The 22,081-nt window shown below is 47.2% G+C and overlaps 1 protein-coding gene across 3 annotated transcripts in view; it reads right to left on the bottom strand.

The window, feature by feature from the left end:
- atg5 (ATG5 autophagy related 5 homolog (S. cerevisiae)) overlaps positions 1-22,081 on the bottom strand; it is a 161,502-nt gene that overhangs the window by 33,720 nt on the left and 105,701 nt on the right. For 2 of the 3 annotated variants that reach the window (XM_055635005.1, XM_055635007.1), the window contains one exon: positions 4,747-4,864. In XM_055635005.1, coding sequence (XP_055490980.1) covers positions 4,747-4,864 — 118 coding nt within the window. The remainder of the gene's footprint in view (positions 1-4,746; positions 4,865-22,081) is intronic. The other variant, XM_055635006.1, reaches the window with a different exon arrangement.

The raw sequence follows: 22,081 nt of genomic DNA, 5'->3' as shown, positions 1-22,081 counted from the left end.
ATAAACCAAGTCTATCCAGTCTTTCTTCATAAGACAGTCCTGACATCCCAGGAATCAGTCTGGTGAACCTTCTCTGCACTCCCTCTATGGCAATAATGTCCTTCCTCAGATTTGGAGACCAAAACTGTACGCAATACTCCAGGTGTGGTCTCACCAAGATCCTGTACAACTGCAGTAGAACCTCCCTGCTCCTATACTCAAATCCTTTCGCTATGAAAGCCAGGTGGGCCGAAGGGCCTGTTTCCACATGGTATCTCTAAAACTAATCAGTATTCACCCATGAATAAGAAGGGCGTGGAGTGTACAAGATACAAGATACATTTAATTGTCATTTGGACCCCTTGAGGTCCAAACGAAATGCCGTTTCTGCAGCCATACATTACACACAAATAGACCCAAGACACAACATAATTTACATAAACATCCGTCACATCGCTGTGATGGAAGGCCAAATAAACTTATCTCTCCACTGCACTCTCCCCCCCGTCAAAGTCAAAGCCCCCGGCTGGCGATGGCAATTGTCCCGCGGCCATTAAAGCCACGCCGGGTGGTGCGAGGTCGCACACCGGGTCTTGGTGTTGGAGCCCCCGGCGTGCGCTCGCAGAGTCCCGCGGCCATTCCAAGCCGCGCGGGGCGGTGATGTTAGGCCCCGCTCCAGGAGCTCTTCGACCCCGCAACTCGGGCGGGAGAAGTCGCCGTTGCGAGAGCCCAGAAAAGCGGTCTCCCTCCAGGGACCCGCGGGCTCCCGGTGCCGCCGTCCGCAGACCTGCCGTTGGAGCCTCCGACTCTCCGGTCGGGCCACAGCAGCAGCAGCAGCAGCAGCAGCACTCCTCCACCGTTCCACCCGCTCCGGACTCGGCTAGCTCTGCGACGGTGAGGTGAGTCGTCGGCACCAGAGTCCCCGGTCTCTTCCTGTTGGAGGCCGCTCCTCATTGCAGCCCCAACGATAACGTAGACCCGACGAGAAAAGGTCGGGTCTCCCGTGCAGGGAGAGATTTAAAAGTTTCCCCCCCCCCCCTCCCACCCCACCCCCCCACACACGAGGGGCCGAGTTGGAATGTAGGAGTCCACGGAGAGGCGTGTCGATTTTCTGGAGCATGTCAGTATATTGTTTTAAAGATACAGCACGGAAACGGGCCCTTTGGCCCATCGAGGTCATGCTGACCATCGACCACAGTTGACATGAGCTCTGTCAGCCCACTTTCGTATCCACTCCCGAGAAACTTCCACAAAGCAATTTACAGAAGCCGACAATAGTGGAGAGTGTGTAAAAAAACCCAAAAGTGCTTTAGTTCTCTCTGATGGCTGTGACAATATTAATCTTTGTGATGTAGGGGATGTTGATGGGACAGTGTATTTTACAGCCAGATGGTGTTACTGTCTGCCACCTACTGTTAGTCCATTGACATTACAGTGACCTTTTCAACAGAGAGTTGGATAGATTTAGCTCTTACGGAGTCAAGGGATGTGGGTAAAAACGCAGGAACGGGGTACACATTTTGGATTGTCAGCCATGATCATATTGAATGGTGGTGCTGGCTCAAAGGGCTGAATGGCCTACTCCTGCACCTATTTTCTAGGTTTCTACGATGGAATGTATCAGGATTTCCCAGTTTTATCTAGTAATTATCCTTTGGCAAGCACCTCTGCTGGAGTCTCACAAGAACTGAGAACGGGTTCAGTCTCAGTTCATGTGGAGTAAAAATAAGGAGGAAACCCTTTTGGTCCAAGTTATTTTAATAGTTGCTTTAAGTCCCACCAGTCCGTGTGTCTGTCTGAACCTTTCCTATCCACGTACCCGTCCAAGTTATTTTTAAATGCTGTTATATGCCTCAACTATCGCTCGTTCCATCTGCCAACCACCCTGAGAATGAAGTAAGATTTTATTGTGCGTATATAGAACATAGAACAGGATAGCACAGCAACGGGCCCTTCAGTCCACAAACATTTGGCATGATATTTGTGCCGAGTTAATCTGATCTTATCTGCCTGTACATGAGCCATATCCTTTCTATTCTTTGCACTTCCACGTGCCTATCTAAAAGCCTCTTAAACACCACGATCCTCTCTGTTTCCACCACCAGCACCTTTAGTCTTTTTTGTATTTAGTTTTGGGAATACAGCGCGGAAACCGGCCCTTCGGCCCACCGCACCGACCAGCGATCCCCGCACATTAACTCTATCCTGCACGGCACCACGGACAATTTACACTTCGATCAAGCCGTACAAACCTGTACGTCTTTGTGGAGTGTGGGAGGAAACCGAAGGTCACGGGGTGAATGTACAGTCGGGGTCGAACCTAGGTGTCTCGCGCTGCAAGGCCGCAACTCTACCGCTGTGCCACCGTGCCACCCTCTGGCAGCGTGCTCCCTGCCCCCCCACCACTCTGTGTAAAACACTCACCCCACGTATCTCCATTAACCTGCAGTCCATTAGCATCAAGTTTTAAAAATCTATCGCAGTCGCTGCCTCAAAAAGGCTGGCAGTATCATCAAGGACCCACACCATCCTGGCCACACACTCATCTCCCCGCTGCCTTCAGGTAGAAGGTACAGGAGCCTGAAGACTGCAACGTCCAGGTTCGGAAACAGCTTCTTCCCCACAGCCATCAGGCTATTGAACTCAACGCAAACAAAACTCTGAACATTAATAGCCCGTCATCTGTTTATTTGCACTTTATCTGTTTTATTTATTGATGCGTGTATATATTTATACAATGGTATATGGACACACTGATCTGTTCTGTATTCATGCCTTCTATATTCTGTGTGCTGAAGCAAAGCAAGAATTTCATTGTCCTATCTGGGGTCTATGACAATAAACTCTCTTGAATCTTGAATCTGGAATCTTGGAATCAGTCGCAAGAGAGTGGCCTGAATTAAAATCTAGGAAAAAATACTGTCACAGTTCAATAATTTAGTTTGACAAATTAGCAACAAAAATTATAATTCAAATTGACAGCATGACTATTGTGATCACCTGAACCAAGAGCCAAAGTTTAGTCATTCCTCTGGCTTCACGATTTGCAACTCTTCTCTGCTAAATCTCACACCTTTAGTCTTTTCATTTCTGGCCTTTCCGAGTTGACTGTGCCTGAACCCCTCTGTCGGTGGATCACCAGCTTTCTGACAGACAGGAAGCAGCATGTGAGGCTGGGAAAGCACATCACCGACCCGCAAACTCTCAGCATAGGAGCACCGCAAGGCTGCATACTCTTTCTACACCAACGACTGCACCTCCCCAGACACCTCTGTCAAATTTCTCAAGTTTGCAGACGACACAACCCCGATTGGACTGATCCAGGATGGGGAGGAATCTGCCTACAGACAGGAAGTGACACAGCTGGCGTCCTAGTGCCGTCGCAACAACCTAGAGCTCAACACTCCCCTCACCCCATTCACCATCAACAACACCACAGTCGCATCTGTGGAGTCTTTTAAGTTCCTGGGAACCATCATCTCCAAGGACCTTAAGTGGGGGGCTACCATCGACTCCACAGTCAAAAAGGCACAACAGAAGATGTACTTCCTACGGTAGCTGAGGAAGCACAATCTGCCACAGGCAATGATGGTCCAATTCTACACGGCCATCGTAGAGTCTGTCCTCATCTTCTCCATCATGGTCTGGTTTGGCTCAGCCACCAAGCACGACACCTGGAGGCTGCAGCGAATCGTCCGATCAGCAGAAAAGGTTATTGGCTGCAACCTTCCCTCCATTGACGAACTGTACACTGCAAGGGCCAGGAAGCGAGCGGGCAAGATCATCTCTGACCCCTCTCACCCTGGCCACAAACTCTTTGAATCACTTTCCTCTGGAAGGCGACTCCGGACGGTCAATGCTGCCACAGCCAGACATAAAAACAGTTTTTATCCACGAGTAGTTGCTCTACTCAACAGCCAAAAATCTGTAGCCTCCTTTTGATCTGGTATTTTGTTGGTTCACATGCTTGATCAATGGTGTTTTATCAATAATGTTTAGTGTTTTCTGAGTCATTCGTAACTGTCACTGTATGTCATGTTGGTACTTGTGGCTGGAGCACCAAGGCAAATTCCTTGTATGTGAATACTTGCCCAATAAACTTACTTACTTACTTACTTGTTCACCAACTGCCTATCAAAAAAACCTCTCACATGCTTGGATTAGTTTAGAGACACAGAGTGGAAACAGGCCCTTCGGCCCACGAGTCCGCGCTAACCCCAGCGATCGCCCCGTATACTAACACTATCCTACACGCTAGGGACAATTTACAGAAGCCAATTGACCTGCAAACCTGTACGTCTTTGGAATGTAGGAGGACACCGGAGCACCCGGAGAAAACCCACGCAGTCACAGGGGGAACGTACAAACTCTGTACGGACAGCACCCGTGGTCAGGATCGAACCGGGGTCTCTGGCGCTGTAAGGCAGCAACTCTACCGCTGCTCCCTGATATCTGTATCCCCTGTATCCACCTATCACTATGTCCTGCCCCCTCCACTCTTCCAGCTTTCTCCTGCATCCAGCACAATCAGTCTGAAGAAAGATCTCGACCCGTAACATTTTCCAGCTGTCTGACCCGCTGAGTTACTCCAGCCCTTTGTTTTCAACTTCTCTCACAATGTGTCTCACTTGGCATCTTCTTTAGTCATTTAAAATTTGGATTCAACTAAATAAAAATTGCTTTTTGTGTTTGCATGGAAGTCACCAACAGAACGCAAATGGTGCATTACATTTGGGTCATATGACTGTGCAATGATCCAGGTTTTACCTTCAGACGTTACACTGATAGGAACCATTTCTTTCAACAAGTCACCGAGATTATGTGGCTGTCCTTCTGTGCTGACTGGACGAAAAAGCTTCTGAATGAATGGTCGCTCGTTTAGAGGCTAAAGGGGAGAGAGAGAATAAAAATAGTTTAGAAATTCAACAGGGATTTAATGACTTAGTTTAGTGGCATCAATTTTTTCAAATCATCTTGCTGCAAGTTCATAAGTTCTTAAAGGGCCTGTCCCACTTACGTGTCCTTGGCACGCAAATTACGTGACCTCATGATCGCGTTGAGGCGTATGAGCATCGTATGGCTGCACGGGGCCAGTCCCACTGAGAAGCGCGGAGGGGTATGTAGTTGTGCGCGACATCGCGCGGGGCTCCGAAATTAGCCGACGGCCAAAGTGGGACAGGCCCAAGACCCTAACGTAACGTCCCACCTCCAACAGCAGCAGAAGCAGGCAAACGATCACTGAACTCGGCCTGGGGCTCACGGCCGTTGCGGTCCGGATCCGCCCCCACTTCTACTCCCAGAGCGGGGCCAAGAAAATTGAAGATAGACACAAAATGCAGGAGTAACTCAGCGGGACTGGCAGCATCTCTGGAGAGAAGCAATGGGTGATGTTTCGGGTCAAGACCCTTCTTTCAGACTGAAGAAGAGTCTTGACCCGAAACATCACTCATTGCTTCTCTCCAGAGATGCTGCCGGTCCCGCTGAGTTACTCCTGCATTTTACGTCCATCTTCAAATGACGTCACGCGCTCCAGACGGCTGTGCGGGCGCATGGAATCGTGCGTGACCTTCGCGGGGCTGTCGCGGCTCAACGCGACCACGTGGTTGCGTAATTTGCGTGCCAAGGACACGTAAGTGGGACAGGGGCTTAAGTCACTGATCCAGGCTCTAGGGTCATCTACTTTACCCCGAAGACCCCTTGTAAATTCATAAGTTCGAGGAGCAGAGTTAGGTCATCCGGCCCATCTAGTCTACTCTGCCATTCAATCATGGCTGCGTATCTTTCCCTCTCAAGCCCGTTCTCCTGCCTTCTCCCCGTAACCCCCGACACCCATACTGATCAAGAACCTGTCAATCTCCGCTTTAAAAATACCCACTGTTTAGTTGAGTTTAGTTTAGATATACAGCGCAGAAACAGGCCCTTCGGCTCACCGAGTCCGCACCAACCAGCGATCCCTGCAGATGAAACACACACTAAGAACAATTTATTTTACATTTTTTGTTCTTTTCCATTAAGCCAATTAACCTATAAAACTTGTGCGTCTTTCCGACTTTCTCGGAGAAAACCCACGCAGGTCACGGGGAGAACGTACAACAAACTCCGTTGCCGACAGCACTGAACTCGGGTCTCTGGCGCTGTAAGGCAGCAACTTTACCACTGCGCCTCCACAGCCGTCTGTGGCAATGAATTCCACAGATTCACCACCCTCTGACTAAAGAAATTCCTCCTCATCTTCTTTCTAAAGTCAGTCGGTTGGTCAATGTCAGTATTCAACATGGAACGCTAACTTTGTTTAGCCTTTCACAGATGCTGCCTGACCAAGTAAGTGATCCAGGTTCTTCAGAATTTAAATCTTAAATCATATTATGCGGCTGTGTATTAGGAGGGATTACAGCACAAGACAATAACAACTTATGAAAATCATTAGATTAAAGGGCCTGTCCCACCAGCATGCGATTGCATGCGTCTAGCGCGACCAAACGTGGTGGCTTGAGGCGTACGGCCTCGCGGGGCCGGTCCCAATTTGAACCGCGCAGGTGTATGGAGTTGTGCGGGGCTGGTCCCGACATCATACTCACCAATCAGCTGGGCAGGACGCGGGCCGATTGAATTTGGACGTTGCACGGCGTCGGGCGGTGACGTCATTGCGCAACGCCACGCGCTAGGCGTACGACGTCAAGACGCTGCGTACGACGTCAAGACGCTGCGTACGGCCTCAATGCAGCTGCAGGCTGACAGGCCGTTGGCGCGCGGGATTTTCGGACAGTGCAAGATTTTTGGAGCCCCGCGCGATGTCGGGACCAGCCCCGCACAACTCCATACGCCTCCGCTGATCGAAGTGGGACCGGCCCCACGTTTGGTCGCGTTAGACGCATGCTGGTGGGACAGGCCCTTAAGGAATTGCTTGGTTGTTTGGTATTCATCATTGTCATACCAAAGACAATAGCCTCCTATTTAAGGATAAAGGGGAAATCCTTTAAAACCGAGATGAGAAGAACTTTTTTCCGCAGAGAGTGGTGAATCTCTGGAACTCTCTGCCACAGAGGGTAGTTGAGGCCAGTTCATTGGCTATATTTAAGAGGGAGTTAGATGTGGCCCTTGTGGCTAAGGGGATCAGGGGGTATGGAGAGAAGGCAGGTACGGGATACTGAGTTGGATGATCAGCCATGATCATATTGAATGGCGGTGCAGGCTCGAAGGGCCGAATAGCCTACTCCTGCACCTAATTTCTATGTTTCTATGTTTCTATTTCCTGAGAAAACACCAAGAGAATTTAAAAAAACCTATAGTTTGGATCAAAACAAAATTCCTTCAGAAACAAAAGATAGACACAAAATGCTGGAGCAACTCAGGGGGTCAGGCAGCATCTCTGGAGAAAAGGAATAGGTGGCAATACAGATCGAGACCCTTCTTCAGACTCAGTTGGTCAGAAGTTAAAACTGTTTAGTATTAACCAGCCAACCTTCATTTAGCTTCAGAGTCGTAGAGTCAAACTGCCCAACTTGCCCACGCCAACTGACATGTCTCATCTACACTAGTCCCACCTGCCTGCGTTTGGCCCGTATCCATGTAACTGTCTAAATATTTCTTAAATATTGTGATAGTAATTGCCTCAACTACCTCCTCCGGCAGCTCGTTCCATCTATCACCACCTTTTGTGTAAATAGCTCGCCCCTCAGGTTCCTGTTAAATCTTTCCCCCCCCATCACCTTAAACCTATGTCCTCAGGTTCTCGATTGCCCTACTCTGGATAAATGATTCTGTGCATTTAGAGTCATAGAGTGATACAGTGTGGAAACAAGCCCTTCGGCCCAACTTGCCCACACCGGCCAACCGATCCCAGCTACACTTGTCCCACCTGCCTGCTCTCAGTCCATATCCCTCCAAACCTGTCCTATCCATGTACCTGTCTGTCTCTTTAATGATGGGATAGTTCCAGCCTCAACTACCTCCTCTGGCAGCTCGTTCCATACACCCACCACCCTTTGTGTTAAAATGTTACCCCCGGATTCCTATTAAATCTTTTCCTCTTCAACTTGAACCTACGTCCCCTGGTCCTCGATTCCCCTACTGGGCAAGAGACTACCCGATCTATTCCTCTCATGATTTTACGCACCTCTATAAGATCCCCTCCCTCATCCACCTGCGCTCCATGGAATAGAGACCCAGCCTGCTAAACCTCTCCCTGTAGCTCACACCCTATAGTCCTGGCAACATCCTCGTAAATCTGTTCTGAACCCTTTCCTCTTGACAACATCTTTCCTATAATGTGGTTATGACAGAACTGAACACAATGCTGTAAATGTGGCCTGACCAATGTCTAGTGCAATTATAAACACAAAATGCTGGAGTAACTCAGCTGGTCAAGTAGCATCTCTGGAGAAAAGGAACTGGTGACGTTTCAGGTTGAGACCCTTCTCCCGACTGAGACTCCTGGACAATTACATTTGATATATTTCATTCTGCGGCAGTAACGTGCAAACAAGGCAACCAAGGCTTTTCACAGTACATATGACAATAAACTAAACTGAAACTGAAATGTTAATGAGTGTACAGTGACAAGAATTGGTGAGGTGGAAGCAAGATACTGGTTTACAAAAACAATGGTGAATGTCTATTCAAGTGATAAGAATGGAGGAAGCCAAGGGGGGGAGGGAAATACCACCGAGTTATCAAGTGTTCTAATATTAGAAACATAGAAAATAGGTGCAGGAGTAGGCCATTCGGCCCTTCGAGCCTGCACCGCCATTCAATATGATCATGGGTGATCATCCAACTCAGTATCCTGTACCTGCCTTCTCTACATACCCCGATCCCTTTCGCCATAAGGCCCACATCTAACTCCCTCTTAAATATAGCCAATGAACTGGCCTCAACTACAGAGAATTCCAGAGATTCACGACTGTCTGTGTGGCTCTCTATTGTTTAGCCTTGTAAAGTATCATGTTGTTCCAAACAGCTTTTGGAGTATTGTGAACAGTTTTATGTCCCATATACAAGGAAGGATGTGCTGGCTCTGGAGAGTGTCCTGAGGCGGTTTATGAGAATGATCTCAGGAATGAGTGGGTTTACATATAATGCGTTTGACGGCACTGGGCCCTGTACTCGCTGGAGTTTAGAAGGATGATGGGAAGGGGGACCTCATTGAAACTAACCAAACAGTCTGAAGAAGGGTTTCAGCCCAAAACATTGCCTATTTCCTTCGCCCCATAGATGCGGCCTCACCCACTGAGTTTATCCAGCACTTTTGTCTACCTTCAATTTTCCAGCATCTGCAGTTCCTTCTTAAACAGTGAAAGGCCTGGATAGAGTGGATGTGGAGAGGGTGTTTCCACTCGTGGGAGAGTCTAGAACCAGAGGCCACATCCTCAGAATTAAAGGACGTCCCTTTAGGAAGGAGATGAGGAGGAATTTCTTTCGTCAGAGGGTGGTGAATCTGTGGGATTCTTTGCCACAGAAGGCTGTGAAGGCTAGGTCAATGGATATTTTTTAAATGGTTGTTGATTAGTAGGGGTGTCCGGGGTTATGGGGCGAATGGGGTTGAATAGGCCGGATGTCCTAACTCTGCTCCTATAACTTATGAACTGTGAGCATGCCAATCTCCCCATAACCATGCTATAAAAAATACCCATTGACTTGGCCTCCACTCGAGAAACAAACCACTGTTCATGCTTTCCCTAAAATACAGGATATTAGTTTATATCCCTTTTAAAATAAGAGTGCTTTCATCACCTATGTTGAAAGTGATATATATATAGATTGCTGGTTCAAGTTACAGTCTAAGACTTGCTTACATTATCAGCAGCGATGGCCATAATCTTTCTGAGTGACGCAATGATGTCTTGATTCCCAAATGATTTGCTCCTGCTCCTGATACAATTATGAGTTCATTTGATACAAGAACAGTTTTTTTTTAAAAGCCTCCTGGGTGATCAGAGACGGGCAGATAGGGAAATAAGTTTATACATTCGCCATTCCAATGTTTACTTAAGGGCCTTATTGAAAGGAGATTTAGTTCCACAAGAAATAACATAATCATTGGAGTGGCCATTATTTCCTTCTTGGAAAAGATTTGTAACTTAAACTGAGAAGAAAATCACATTTTTTTTTTTACATCTCTTCCATTCATTTGCCCTCCAAGTAGGATCTAGATCTCTTGTTGCTCTTTCCCCTGCCTCTCAGTCTGAAGAAGGGTCTCGGCCAGAATTAGGGGCCACAGTTTAAGAATAAGGAGTAAGCCATTTAGAACGGAGACGAGGAAACACTTTTTCTCACAGAGAGTGGTGAGTGTGGAATTCTCTGCCTCAGAGGGCGGTGGAGGCAGGTTCTCTGGATGCTTTCAAGAGAAAGCTAGATAGGGCTCTTAAAAATAGCGGAGGCAGGGGATATGGGGAGAAGGCAGGAACGGGGTACTGATTGAGGATGATCAGCCATGATCACGTTGAATGGCGGTGCTGGATCGAAGGGCCTAATGGCCTACTCCTTGCACCTATTGTCTATTGAAACCTCACTTCATTCCTTCTCTCCAGAGATGCTGCCTGTCCCGCTGAGTTATTACCAGCATTTTGTGTCTCGTCTTCTAGAGTGCCAGTTCTTAAATGAAAGATTCAATGCGTTGTCCTACCATTAACTAAATCCCTCCAAACCTGCACAATTAATTATATTTTTAATAAATGTTCTATAACTCCGGCACACAATGGACTATATCCGCTGCACCAGAGGCATTATTGGCGTGCGTGCAAAAGAAAAGTGATACTCGTTTATTTGAAATATTTCAAACAGGTAAGACCAGCAAATCATTGTTCCGCATATCCCTTTCACACTTTAATTTTGTTAAAAGCTATCTGTAACTGCCGCCCAAAAAACAATGCAGCTCTGAGCTTGCCCTTCATTTTCTAAGCAAACTGCCAATCAGCGGCGGCTCAAAGTAACACCCGAGACCAAGGCTGCAAGACACACGAGGCACTTGGGTGTCCGTTAATCAGCCGGCTCTGAGCATGAGTGCGTGTAGGTGTGCAGTCTTCACACCTGTAACCAGACCCCCTGTTGTTTTGGGAGGCTGGGGGAATCGAGGCGAGCCGAGCGGACAAAACAGAAAGGCAGCGCGGGCGGGTTAACAGCGGCGCGCCGATAGGGTTACCAGAAAAACTGAGTCACTGGCAGGATGTGAAGGATTTGCGAGATTAGCTGCAAAGTTTAGAAGGTGAGAGTACAGGGAGTGTAATTAAATTACATCGTTTTAATGCATTTTTAATTAAATCCATCAATAATTAACTCCACGGGTATAAAAGGAATGTCAACCTCACTGTTGTATTTTCAATTCCCTGTGCTGTAAATAGGTAAATATTTTTTAACAAGTGTGTTGGTAACAGTTTTGTGGTCCAGCGCTGTCATATTGAACTCATTAACTCCTTCAGCAGGAGAGATGCTTGAGATGGGTGAAAATCCATAGGAGTCAATATCACCATCTCCTGGACCACCCATGTTGAAGCTGCGATCAAGAAAGCACACCAACCAACGCCTCTACTTCCTTGGACTGCTGAGGAAGTTCGGCACGCCCAGAACAACTCTAACCATATTCTACGGATGTGCCGTGGAAAGCATTTTACCGGGATGAATCCACAGCTTGGTTTGGGAACAAGCTCCACCCAAGACCGCAAGAAATTCCAGCGAATTTGTGGAGGCAGCCCAGACCATCGCACAAACCAAACCCCCCTTCCATTGACTCCATTCACACCTCACGCTGCCTCGGCAAGGCCAGCAGCATCATCAAGGACGAGTCACTCCCTCTTCTCTTTTCTCCCATCAGGCAAAAGGTATAGGAGTGTGAAAACGCACACCGCCAGATTCAGAGACTGTTTCTTCCCAGCTGTTATCAGGCAACTGAATCATCCTACTGCCACCAGAAAGCAGGGACTACCTGAAATTGGAGGTCAATGTTCATACCGCTGGGATGTAAACTACCCAAGCGAAATATGAGGTGCTGCTCCTCCAATTTGCGGTGGGACTCAGTCTGGCCATGGAGGAGACCCAGGACAGAAAAGTCGGATTCGGAATGGGAGGGGGAGTTGAAGTGCTGAGCCACCGGGAGATCGGGTTGGTTATTGCGAACTGAGCGGAGGTGTTGGGCGAAGCAATCGCCAAGCCAACGCTTGGTCTCACCGATGTAGAGCAGCTGACACCTAGAGCAGTGGATGCAATAGATGAGGTTGGGGGAGGTGCAGGTGAACCTCTGTCGCGCCTGGAAAGACTGCTTTACTACTACTGTGCCGTCGCTCGTGAACCAACTCGAGTACCACTCCAAGTGCCAATCCAACGAATTCCAACCGCCGCTTTTTGAATTCAACCGCCCCCGACTGGTCGGCCCAGGTCATGCCCGGACCACGCGGGAGTTTGAGCCCAACCAACGACGGTTCGATACCAAACTGGCTCAGGCTGCCACAATGGCTACTTTCCTGCAACCATCAGGTTCTTAAATCGACCTGCACAACTCTAATCTTTACCTCGGCAATTGTGTTCAGCATTGGCTGAACAATTTGTAATCTTGTGATGTGGACTCGATAAGAAGATCTCGGCACCTCCTGCACCACCTGCTACTTGTTTTCTAAAGGGCCTGTCCCACTGTACGAGGTAATTCAAGAGTTTCCCCGAGTTTTCCCCTGATCCGAACTCGGAGAATGTCCGTAGCGGGTCCGTAGGAGTTCGTGGATGTCTCGTAGCGGGTCGTACGAGTAAAAAGTAATAATTTTTTTTCATCACGAGTAGTTTTTTACTCGTGGACATTTTACACAGTGTTGAAAAAACGTCACGAGTTTACCGGATTTCCTGAGTACCTACCGTTACTCGTACGAGCCACTACGAGACATCCACGGACTCCTACGGACCTGCTACGGACATTCTCCGAGTTCGAATCAGGGGAAAACTCGGGAGAACTCTTGAATTATCTCGTACAGTGGGACAGGGGCAAGTGTGTTTTCAAACAATGTCTTGCTTTGTAGTCTTTTTGTTTTACTGTCTAGAATAATGTAATTTGTGTATAACGCATGTTTTTGTGCGTTCTGTGAGTCTCTGTGCCTGTGATAGCAAAAGGATTTGAGTATAGGAGCAGAGAGGTTCTACTGCAGTTGTACAGGGTCTTGGTGAGTATTGCGTACAGTTTTGGTCTCCTAATCTGAGGAAGGACATTCTTGCCATCGAGGGAGTACAGAAAAGGTTCACCAGACTGATTCCTGGGATGTCAGGACTTTCATATGAAGAAAGACTGGATAGATCTGGCTTGTACTCGCTAGAATGTAGAAGATTGAGGGGGGATCTTATAGAAACTTACAAAATTCTTAAGGGGTTGGACAGGCGAGATGCAGGAAGATTATTCCCGATGTTGGGGAAGTCCAGAACAAGGGGTCACAGTTTAAGGATAAAGGGGGAAATCATTTAGGACTGAGATGAGAAAAACATTTTTTACACAGAAAGTGGTGAATCTCTGGAATTCTCTGCCACAGAAGGTAGTTGAGGCCAGTTCATTGGCTATATTTAAGAGGGAGTTAGATGTGGCCCTTGTGGCTAAAGGGATCAGGGGGTATGGAGAGAAGGCAGGTACAGGATACTGAGTTGGATGATCAGCTATGATCATATTGAATGGCGGTGCAGGCTCGAAGGGCCAAATGGCCTACTCCTGCACCTATTTTCTATGTTTCTGTAATGCTGCTACCGGCAAGATTCTCGCTGTAGCTATTCCTCAAAGTACCTGTGCACATGACAAGAAACATGCTTTGACTTGAATAGTTGGAGAATTAATAGGAAAAAAAGTGGTGTAATAACAATTATCAATTAAATTAAAGGAGAGCAGCTTAAGTCAGAACTAGCGGTTTGGATCGGACAATCAAAGGGAAAAATACCAAAGCAAGTAAAGAAATGAAACAAGGTTAAAATCAAAAAACTGCTAGTAGTTAGTTTGTGGTATAAATAAATGTGCTTTGAACAAACCCACGGAAAACAGGAAACAAATTACATGAGATGTAGATGCAAATTCAACTTGGAGCTTATAACAAGATTGGAAGCGAACGTTACAGATATGGCGGCAAGACAGTAAAGGGCCTGTCCCACTTTCACGACTTAATTCACCACTTTTTTTACTCGTGGCCATTTTTCATCAGGCTAGAAAAAAACACCCCGACCTACTTGATGCCACGAGTACCTACGACTAGCATCACGACCGACCTACGACCTACCTATGCCCTCGTGACGACCATGCTGCAAGTATGAGTCAAGGGCAAACTCAGCAGAGGTTGTGAAAGTGGGACTGGCCCTTAAGGAAAGCAATTAAATATGCAGAGCTGTAGATGGATTGTAGCTCAGTCCATCACACACACACCAGACTCCCCACCACTGACGCCACCCACACTTCACGCTGCCTGGGAAAATCACCAACTTAAGCAAAAGCTCGTCCCACCCTGGTCATTCCGTCTTCTCCCCGTTCCCGTCGGCAGAAGGTGCAGAAGCTCGAAAGCGCGCACCATCAGACTCAGTAATATCATTGCTGATGTGACCCGTTGTCTTGTCAAAAACATTTCATTGTACCGTTGACCCTGTGTTAACCTACATATGACAAATAAAAACTGAACTGAACTAAGGAACAGCTTCTTCCCCTCTGTTATCAGGCTTCTGAATAGCCTTTCCATGAGCCAGACTACTGTTTCATTCACCATTTAAGGGGCTGTCCCACTGCGGCGACCTAATTGGCGAGTTTAGAACAGTTTGCCCTCGATTCATACTCGCAGCATGGTCGACACGAGGTCCTAGGAGGTCTTTGTAACTCTCCTTTCATGCTCGAGAGTAGTCCCCGCGTACTCGAGGCCTCAGCTAGGTTGCGGCGTATTTTTCAACTTGCTGAAAAATGCCTGCGATTAAAAAAAGGTCGCCATGGAAAAAAATGGATAATTTTTCTACTCATAGGTTTAGTCGAGGTAGGTCGTAGTAGGTGGGCATGTTATTCGTAGGTAATCGAGGGTAGTCAGAGGTAATCAAAGGTAGTCGGAGGTAGTCGCAGATAGTCTTCAACATAGTCGAAGGGAGGTCGAACGAGGTCGTCTTCACTCTCCACTATTCGGTGTCCAATTTGCCTGAAGCTGGTCTTCAACATAGTTGAAGGAGGTCGAAGGAGGTCTTCAACATGACACTTTTTCAAACTCTCCTAAACTCTTCTAAACTCGCCAATTAGGTCGCCGCAGTGGGACAGCCCCTTTAATCACCCCACTGGACTTTGTCTAAGGAACTGATGCGTTAAATTAAATAACGTGCGTGGTACGTTAAATAAAGATGTGTGTGGTACAATAGACAATAGACAGTAGGTGCAGGAGTAGGACATTCGGCCCTTTGAGCCAGCACCGCCATTCAATGTGACCATGGTTGATCATCACCAATCAAGACCCCGTTCCTGCCTTCTCCCCATATCCCCTGACCGCTATTTTTAAGAGCGCTAACTAGCTCTCTCTTGAAAGCATCCCCAGAACCTGCCTCCACCGCCCTCTGAGGCAGAGAATTCCACAGACTCACCCATCTCTGTGAGAAAAAGCGTTTCCTCGTCTCCGTTCTAAAAGGTTAAAATAAATCAGCAAGTGAACTTGAGGGGAGAAAAGAGAAGAAAATGAATGACACAGCGTACTGAGTTCTGGAATGCAGTACCTGGAAATGTTAACTATTTTCCCTGCAGGGTTTGTTTCTAACTTTTAGGCACATTTGTCCAGTTGCGGAGATACAACAGGTATCTGCTTATCTGGCATGTATCGGAAGGAACTGCAGATGCTGGGTTACACCGAAGATAAGACAAAAAACGCTGGAGTAACTCAGCAGGACAGGCAACTTCCCTTCGGTTCGGACGAGGTGGGCCGAGGGGCCTGTTTCCACGCTGTATCTCTAAACTAAACAAAATCTCAAAAAATAATCTGCCCTGGTCTCTCCACCCACGCCTTCTTTCTAAAGGAACTCCATCGTAAGAGTCATAGAGTGATACAACATGGAACCGGGCCCTTTGGCCTAACTTGCCCACCCCTGCCAACATGTCCCATCTACACTAGTTCCTGCTGCCTGCGTATGGCCCATATCCCTCTAAACCTGTTCTATCCATGTACCTGTCTAAATATTTCTTAAATGTTGCGATAGGCCCTGCGATAGTATCATTTTCTGTAGAAAGAAGGAACTGCAGATGCTGGTTTACCAGGGAAAGACACAAAATGCTTGAGTAACTCAGTTGGTCAGGCTGCATTCCTGGATAACATGGATGTTCTCCGGAGATGCTGCTTAAGCTGCTGAGTTATGGGCCAGTCCCACTTAGGCGATTTTTTAGGCGACTACAGGCGACTAGGCTGTCACCACATGGTCGCCGGTGGTCGCCAGGGTGTCGGCTGTATGGTTGTGCGTAGTCTCCTCAGCTAAAAGCTTCGTAGCGTATTTCTGGTCACCGCTGGGTTTTCAACATTTGCAGCACCCATAATCAAGATTGAAATTTTTTGGGTTTGACGCCAATGAGCGTTTCTTGACATAGGTGCTGTCGAAGGTTGTCGCCAGGTTAACGTAGGTTGTCGCCAGGTGACGTAGGTTGTCGCCAGTGCTTCGGTGAATTCCATTGTCGTAGTTGCCGGCAGTCGCCTAATAAATCGCCTAAGTGGGACAGGCCCATTAGTCCAGTCGCTGGTTTTTCGGCGACCTGCTACGACTATGACAGTCACCGGCAGCCGCCTCAAAAAATTGACTAAATGGGACAGGCCCTTTACTCCAGCATTTTCCAACCATGAAATCATTGGATTCACTCAAGTTGGGAAGGAAATTTTCCACGCTCACTCTGATTCACTCTAAGAGACACACGCACGCGTACACGCACACACACAAATGCACACACACACACACACACGCACGCGTACACACACACACAAATGCACACACACACACACACATACACACACATGCGCACACACACACACACACACACACATACACACACACACACACACACACACACAATGGCAAAAAGCAATCTTTCTTGGGTAAGGCATTCTATTTTGTGTTAAATCAAGAATGCAGACTGTCTAAATTCACGCTGTAAACTTCCACGAATCAATGTTTTTCTTAGAAAAAACATAAGTTTATTTTTGCAAAACTCTAGGCTATTTTTAAAATGACGATATTATTTACACTGTGCAACTGTAGCTCAATTAGCTCCACAGACTTGGTTCTTGTAAGCGAATAGCAATTCCAGTTATTCAAGTTCCAAATAGTTGCAACTTTTCATTTTCAGAGAGATCGTTACACCCATCATTAGAAATGCTGTCACTTTTATGTTAAAGTGCTGTCAGCTCAAGGTGTTGTTCAGGATCAGACACTTCAGTTCTGTTCATATCAACTATTTAAAAGCAACTAATTCGCAGGAGAAAAAAACTATTTAATTAAGGGTGTGTGTTATGAACACGACGAGATGGTTTAGTTTAGAGATGCAGTGCAGAAACAAGCTCTACCGGCCCGGCGAGTCCGCACCCACCAGCGGTTACCCCGTACACTAACACTATCCCACACACTAGGGACAATTTACGATTTTTATCGAAGCCAAATCAACAAATTAATTGAGTGTGGAAGCCGGAGAGAACACGGAGAAAACCCACGCAGGTCACGGGGAAAACGTACAAACTCCGTACAGACAGCGCCCGTAATCAAGATTGATCCTGGCGCCGTAAGGCATCAACTCTACCGCTGTGCCACCGTGTCGCCCTCTTAGTTTCTTAGAGCAGTTGTTAGTTGAGCATACCAGGGAAAAGGCAATTCTGGATTTGGTATGGTGTAATGAACTGGATTTGATTAGGGAGCTTAAGGTAAAGGAACCACTTGGACAGGGGTGGGCAACCTTGTTCTGCATAGGGGCCAGGACCCAAGTCTATGAGTGGTTGGCGGGCCACATCTATCGCCATAGTTAATAAATGGAGGTAATAATACATACTAACTGAATTGGTAATTACATACTAATCATATGTAAATTGGTAATAATACGTACTAATAATATATACCAACTAGTGTGACACTTGGTGTTATTTTTCGCATTGGTTTTCATGTGTTTTTCAATTAGTTTTCTGCAGTTCCCACATCGCCTGCATGCCCCGGGACTGGCTGAACTGGATGCAGCAGCTCCCAGTTCACGAAAACGAATTGAAAAAAAAAAACGTGTGCGGGCCAGATGATTTTGGGTTACGGGCCGGATTCGGCCCGTGGGTCGTAGGTTGCCAACCCCTGCACTAGGAGGTAGTGATCATAATATGATAAAATTCAATCTGCAATTTGAGATGGAGAAGACGAAATTGGATGTGTCGGTGTTACTCTTGAGCATAGGCGATTACGGAGGCATGTAGGAGGTGCTGGCCAAAGTTGACTGGAAAGGGACTCTAGCAGGATCCATGGTGGAACAGCAATGACAGGAATAGAAACATAGACATAGAAACATAGAAAATAGGTGCAGGAGGAGACCATTTGGCCCCTCGAGCCAGCACCGCCATTCATGGTGATCATGGCTGATCGTCCCCTATCAATAACCCGTGCCTGTCTTCTCCCCATATCCCCTGACTGCACTAGCCCCTAGAAGCTCTATCTAACTCTCTCTTAAATCCATCCAGTGACTTGGCCTCCACTGCCGTCCATGGCAGGGAATTCCATAAATTCACAACTCTCTGGGTGAAAATGTTTTTTCTCACCTCAGTCTTAAATGGCCTCCCCTTTATTCTAAGACTGTGGCCCATGGTTCTGGACTCGCCCAACATTGGGATCATTTTTCCTGCATCTAGCTTGTCCAGTCCTTTTATAATTTTATATGTTTCTATAAGATGCCCCCTCATCCTTCTAAACTCCAGTGAATACAAGCCTAGTCTTTTCAATCTATCATCATATGACAGTCCCGCCATCCCAGGGATCAATCTCGTGAACCTACGCTGCACTGCCTCAATCACAAGGATGTCCTTCCTCAAATTAGGAGACCAAAACTGTACACAATACTCCAGATGTGGTCTCAACAGAGCACTATACAACTGCAGAAGAACCTCTTTACTCCTATCCTGAAATCCTCTTGTTATGAAGGCCAACATTCGATTAGCTTTCTTCACTGCCTGCTGTACCTGTAAGCCAACTTTCAGTGACCGGTGTACAAGGACACCCAGGTCTCACTGCCACCCAGCTTTGTGTCATCCGCAAACTTGCTAGTGTTGCTCCTAATTCCCTCTTCCAAATCTTTAATATATATGGTAAACAGTTGCGGCCCCAACACCTGGGAATAATTCGGAAAACGCGGCATCTTTTCATTCTAAAGGGGAAGAAAGATTCTAAGAGGAGAATGAGGTGATCATGTTTGACAAGGAAAGTCAGCAGCAGCATAAAAGTGAAAGAGAAGGCATATAAAATTGCAAAGATTAGTGGGAAGCTAGAGGATTGGGAATCATTTTAAAAACAGCAGAAGAGAGATAGAAAGGCAATACGGGGAGAAAATATGAAATATTCAAGTAAGCTGGGCAATAATATAAAAGAGGATAACAAACGTTTCTACAGATGTATAAAGAGTAAGAAAGAGGCAAGAGTGGACATTGGACCACTGTAGAAATAATAATGAGGAACAAAGGAGTGGCAGATGAATTGAATAATGAGTAGCGGCGAGACTGACTTTGCAGTGGCCTCTGCAGCCCGGTCCCGTTGAGTGTATATTTTGGAGGTTTATATATTGTTTTTAACTGTGTATATGTGGGGGGGGGGACTTTTAGATCTCTTCGGTGACCCGACTTGTTCCCTGTTGGGTCTCCATTGTCGTTGGGGCCTAGCACCGTGGAGCGGCCTCCAACCGGAACGACCTGGGGGCTCCAGTTGCGATGCCTGTGGATTCGCCATCGTGGAGCAGGACGGCTTCGGAGCGTGGAGAGCTGTGGTGAGGCGCGGCTGCGACCCGGCTCTGGAGCTTCGGAGGCTCCAGCCGCAGATCCGGTGGACGGGACATCGGGAGCTCGCGGGTCCCTGGTGGGAGACCGGTTTTTGAGCTCCCGCAACCTCTCCTTTTCGGAGCAACCTCTCCCGCCCGAGTTGCGTGGTTGAGGGTGACCCGGACGGAGCGGGGCCTTGCATCGCCCGGCGCGGCCTTAAACGACCGCGGGACTTGCCAGCGTCCACCGGGGGGCTCCAACATTGGGAGAAGAATAAGGAACGGGGTAGAGACAAGACTTTGCCTTCCATTAGAGTGAGGAGGTGTTTGGAGATTCACTGTGATGGACGTTTATGTAAATTGTGCTAATTGTGTCTTGGTTTTTTTGTTTTTGTTTGTATGACTGCAGAAACGTAATCTCGTTTGAACTTATGTTCAAATGACATAATAAAATATCTTGTATCTTGTATTGTATTGTGAGCAGTTATGGTCTTACAGTGTGGGAACAGGCCCTTCGGCCCAACTTGCCCACACCGGCCAATGTCACAGGACCCAACGGGTCCCACTTTGTCTAGTACCCCTCTAAACCTGTCCTATCCATTTACCTGTCTAAATGTTTCTTAAACGCTGCAATAGTACCTGCCTCAATTACCTCCTCTGGCAGCTCGTTCCAAACACCTACCACCCTCTGTGTGAACAAGTTACCCCTCAGGTTCCTATTAAAACGCTGAGCAGTTTGGGGTCCCCGTATTTGAGGAAGGACGTGCTGCCGTCAGAGAGAGTCCAGAGGAGGATGACGAGAATGAAAGGACGTACACCTACAGTCCTTTGAGCGAAAAGGTGTGGAAACCCCTGATACGACATCTAGTGCTGCATCTGATAGTGTGTGTGCCCACACACGGTTGGAGTCCAAGTCATCCCAAAACACGTTATGCGTCAGCCAGCATATCTCTCCGGCGGATGAATAAATCAAAATATTAATAAAGTATCATTGGAGTGGGTGAGAGCAGCCCACGTACATCGTTCCACAAAAAACTGCTGCTCGATGCGAAAACTGGGCTTTCGGTTCTCTCTTGGCTATTTCAAGTTTAGTTTAGTTTACTTTTGGGAAACAGCATGGAAACAGGGCATCCAGCCCACCGGCCAGCGACCCCTCACACACTAACACTATCCTCAAACACAAGGGACAATGCTGGAGTAACTCAGCAGAACAGGCAGCATCTCTGGAGAGAACGAATCGGGGCTGAAAAACAGTCTGAAGAAGGGTCTTGACCCGCAACGTCACCCATTCCTTCTCTTCAGTGATGCTGCCTGTCCCGCCGAGTTACTCCAGCACTTTGTGTCTACCTTCGATTTAAACCAGCATCTGCAGTTCTTTCCTACACATTATACCAAGCCAATTAGCCTAGAAACCTGTACGTCTTTCAAATGTGGGAGGAAACCAAAGCATCCGGAAAAGACCCAAGCGGGACGCGGGGAGAAGGTACAAACTCTGTACAGACAGCAGCCGTAGTCAGGATTGAACCTGGGTCTCTGGCGCTGTAGGGCAGCAACTCTACCGCTGTGCCATTTGGTTGATAATTGGTCTGAAATCTGAAGAAGGCTCCTGACCCGAAACGTTGCCTATCTATTTTCTCCATTGAGTCTGTCTGACCCGCTGAGGTGCTCCAGCACTTTGTGTCTATCTTTGGTGTTAACCAGCATCTGCAGTTCCTTTTTATTACTGGTGAATCAATAATTGTCCAAACCTGGGAGATAAAACCATAATTCATTCACAAGCGCTTTTCCGCCACATTCTGCAACAAACTGCAACTGGCTGAATTGTTACTTTTGCATATCTACGCCTATTTTTCCTCGAACATCAAGGAACTGTTGTCAATTAAGATTTATCTCGATGCAGTGCTTTATAATTTAATTTTGCTGGAGGCATAGGCGCTGGCAGGGAAATGGGATAGTGAAGATATCACGCAGATAAGAGCTGGAGGCAAAGTACTTTCTCAGATCCTTATCATATAACATATAACTATATAACAATTACAGCACGGAAACAGGCCATCTCGGCCCTACAAGCCCATGCCGAACAACTTTTTTTCCCTTAGTCCCACCTGCCTGCACTCATACCATAACCCTCCATTCCCTTCTCATCCATATGCCTATCCAATTTATTTT

This window comes from Leucoraja erinacea, chromosome 5 (genome assembly GCF_028641065.1).
Source record: "Leucoraja erinacea ecotype New England chromosome 5, Leri_hhj_1, whole genome shotgun sequence".
In the NCBI taxonomy this organism is placed as follows: domain Eukaryota; kingdom Metazoa; phylum Chordata; class Chondrichthyes; order Rajiformes; family Rajidae; genus Leucoraja; species Leucoraja erinaceus.
The sequence above is the reverse complement of the archived record's forward strand: the minus strand, read 5'-3'. Positions and strand labels throughout refer to the sequence as shown.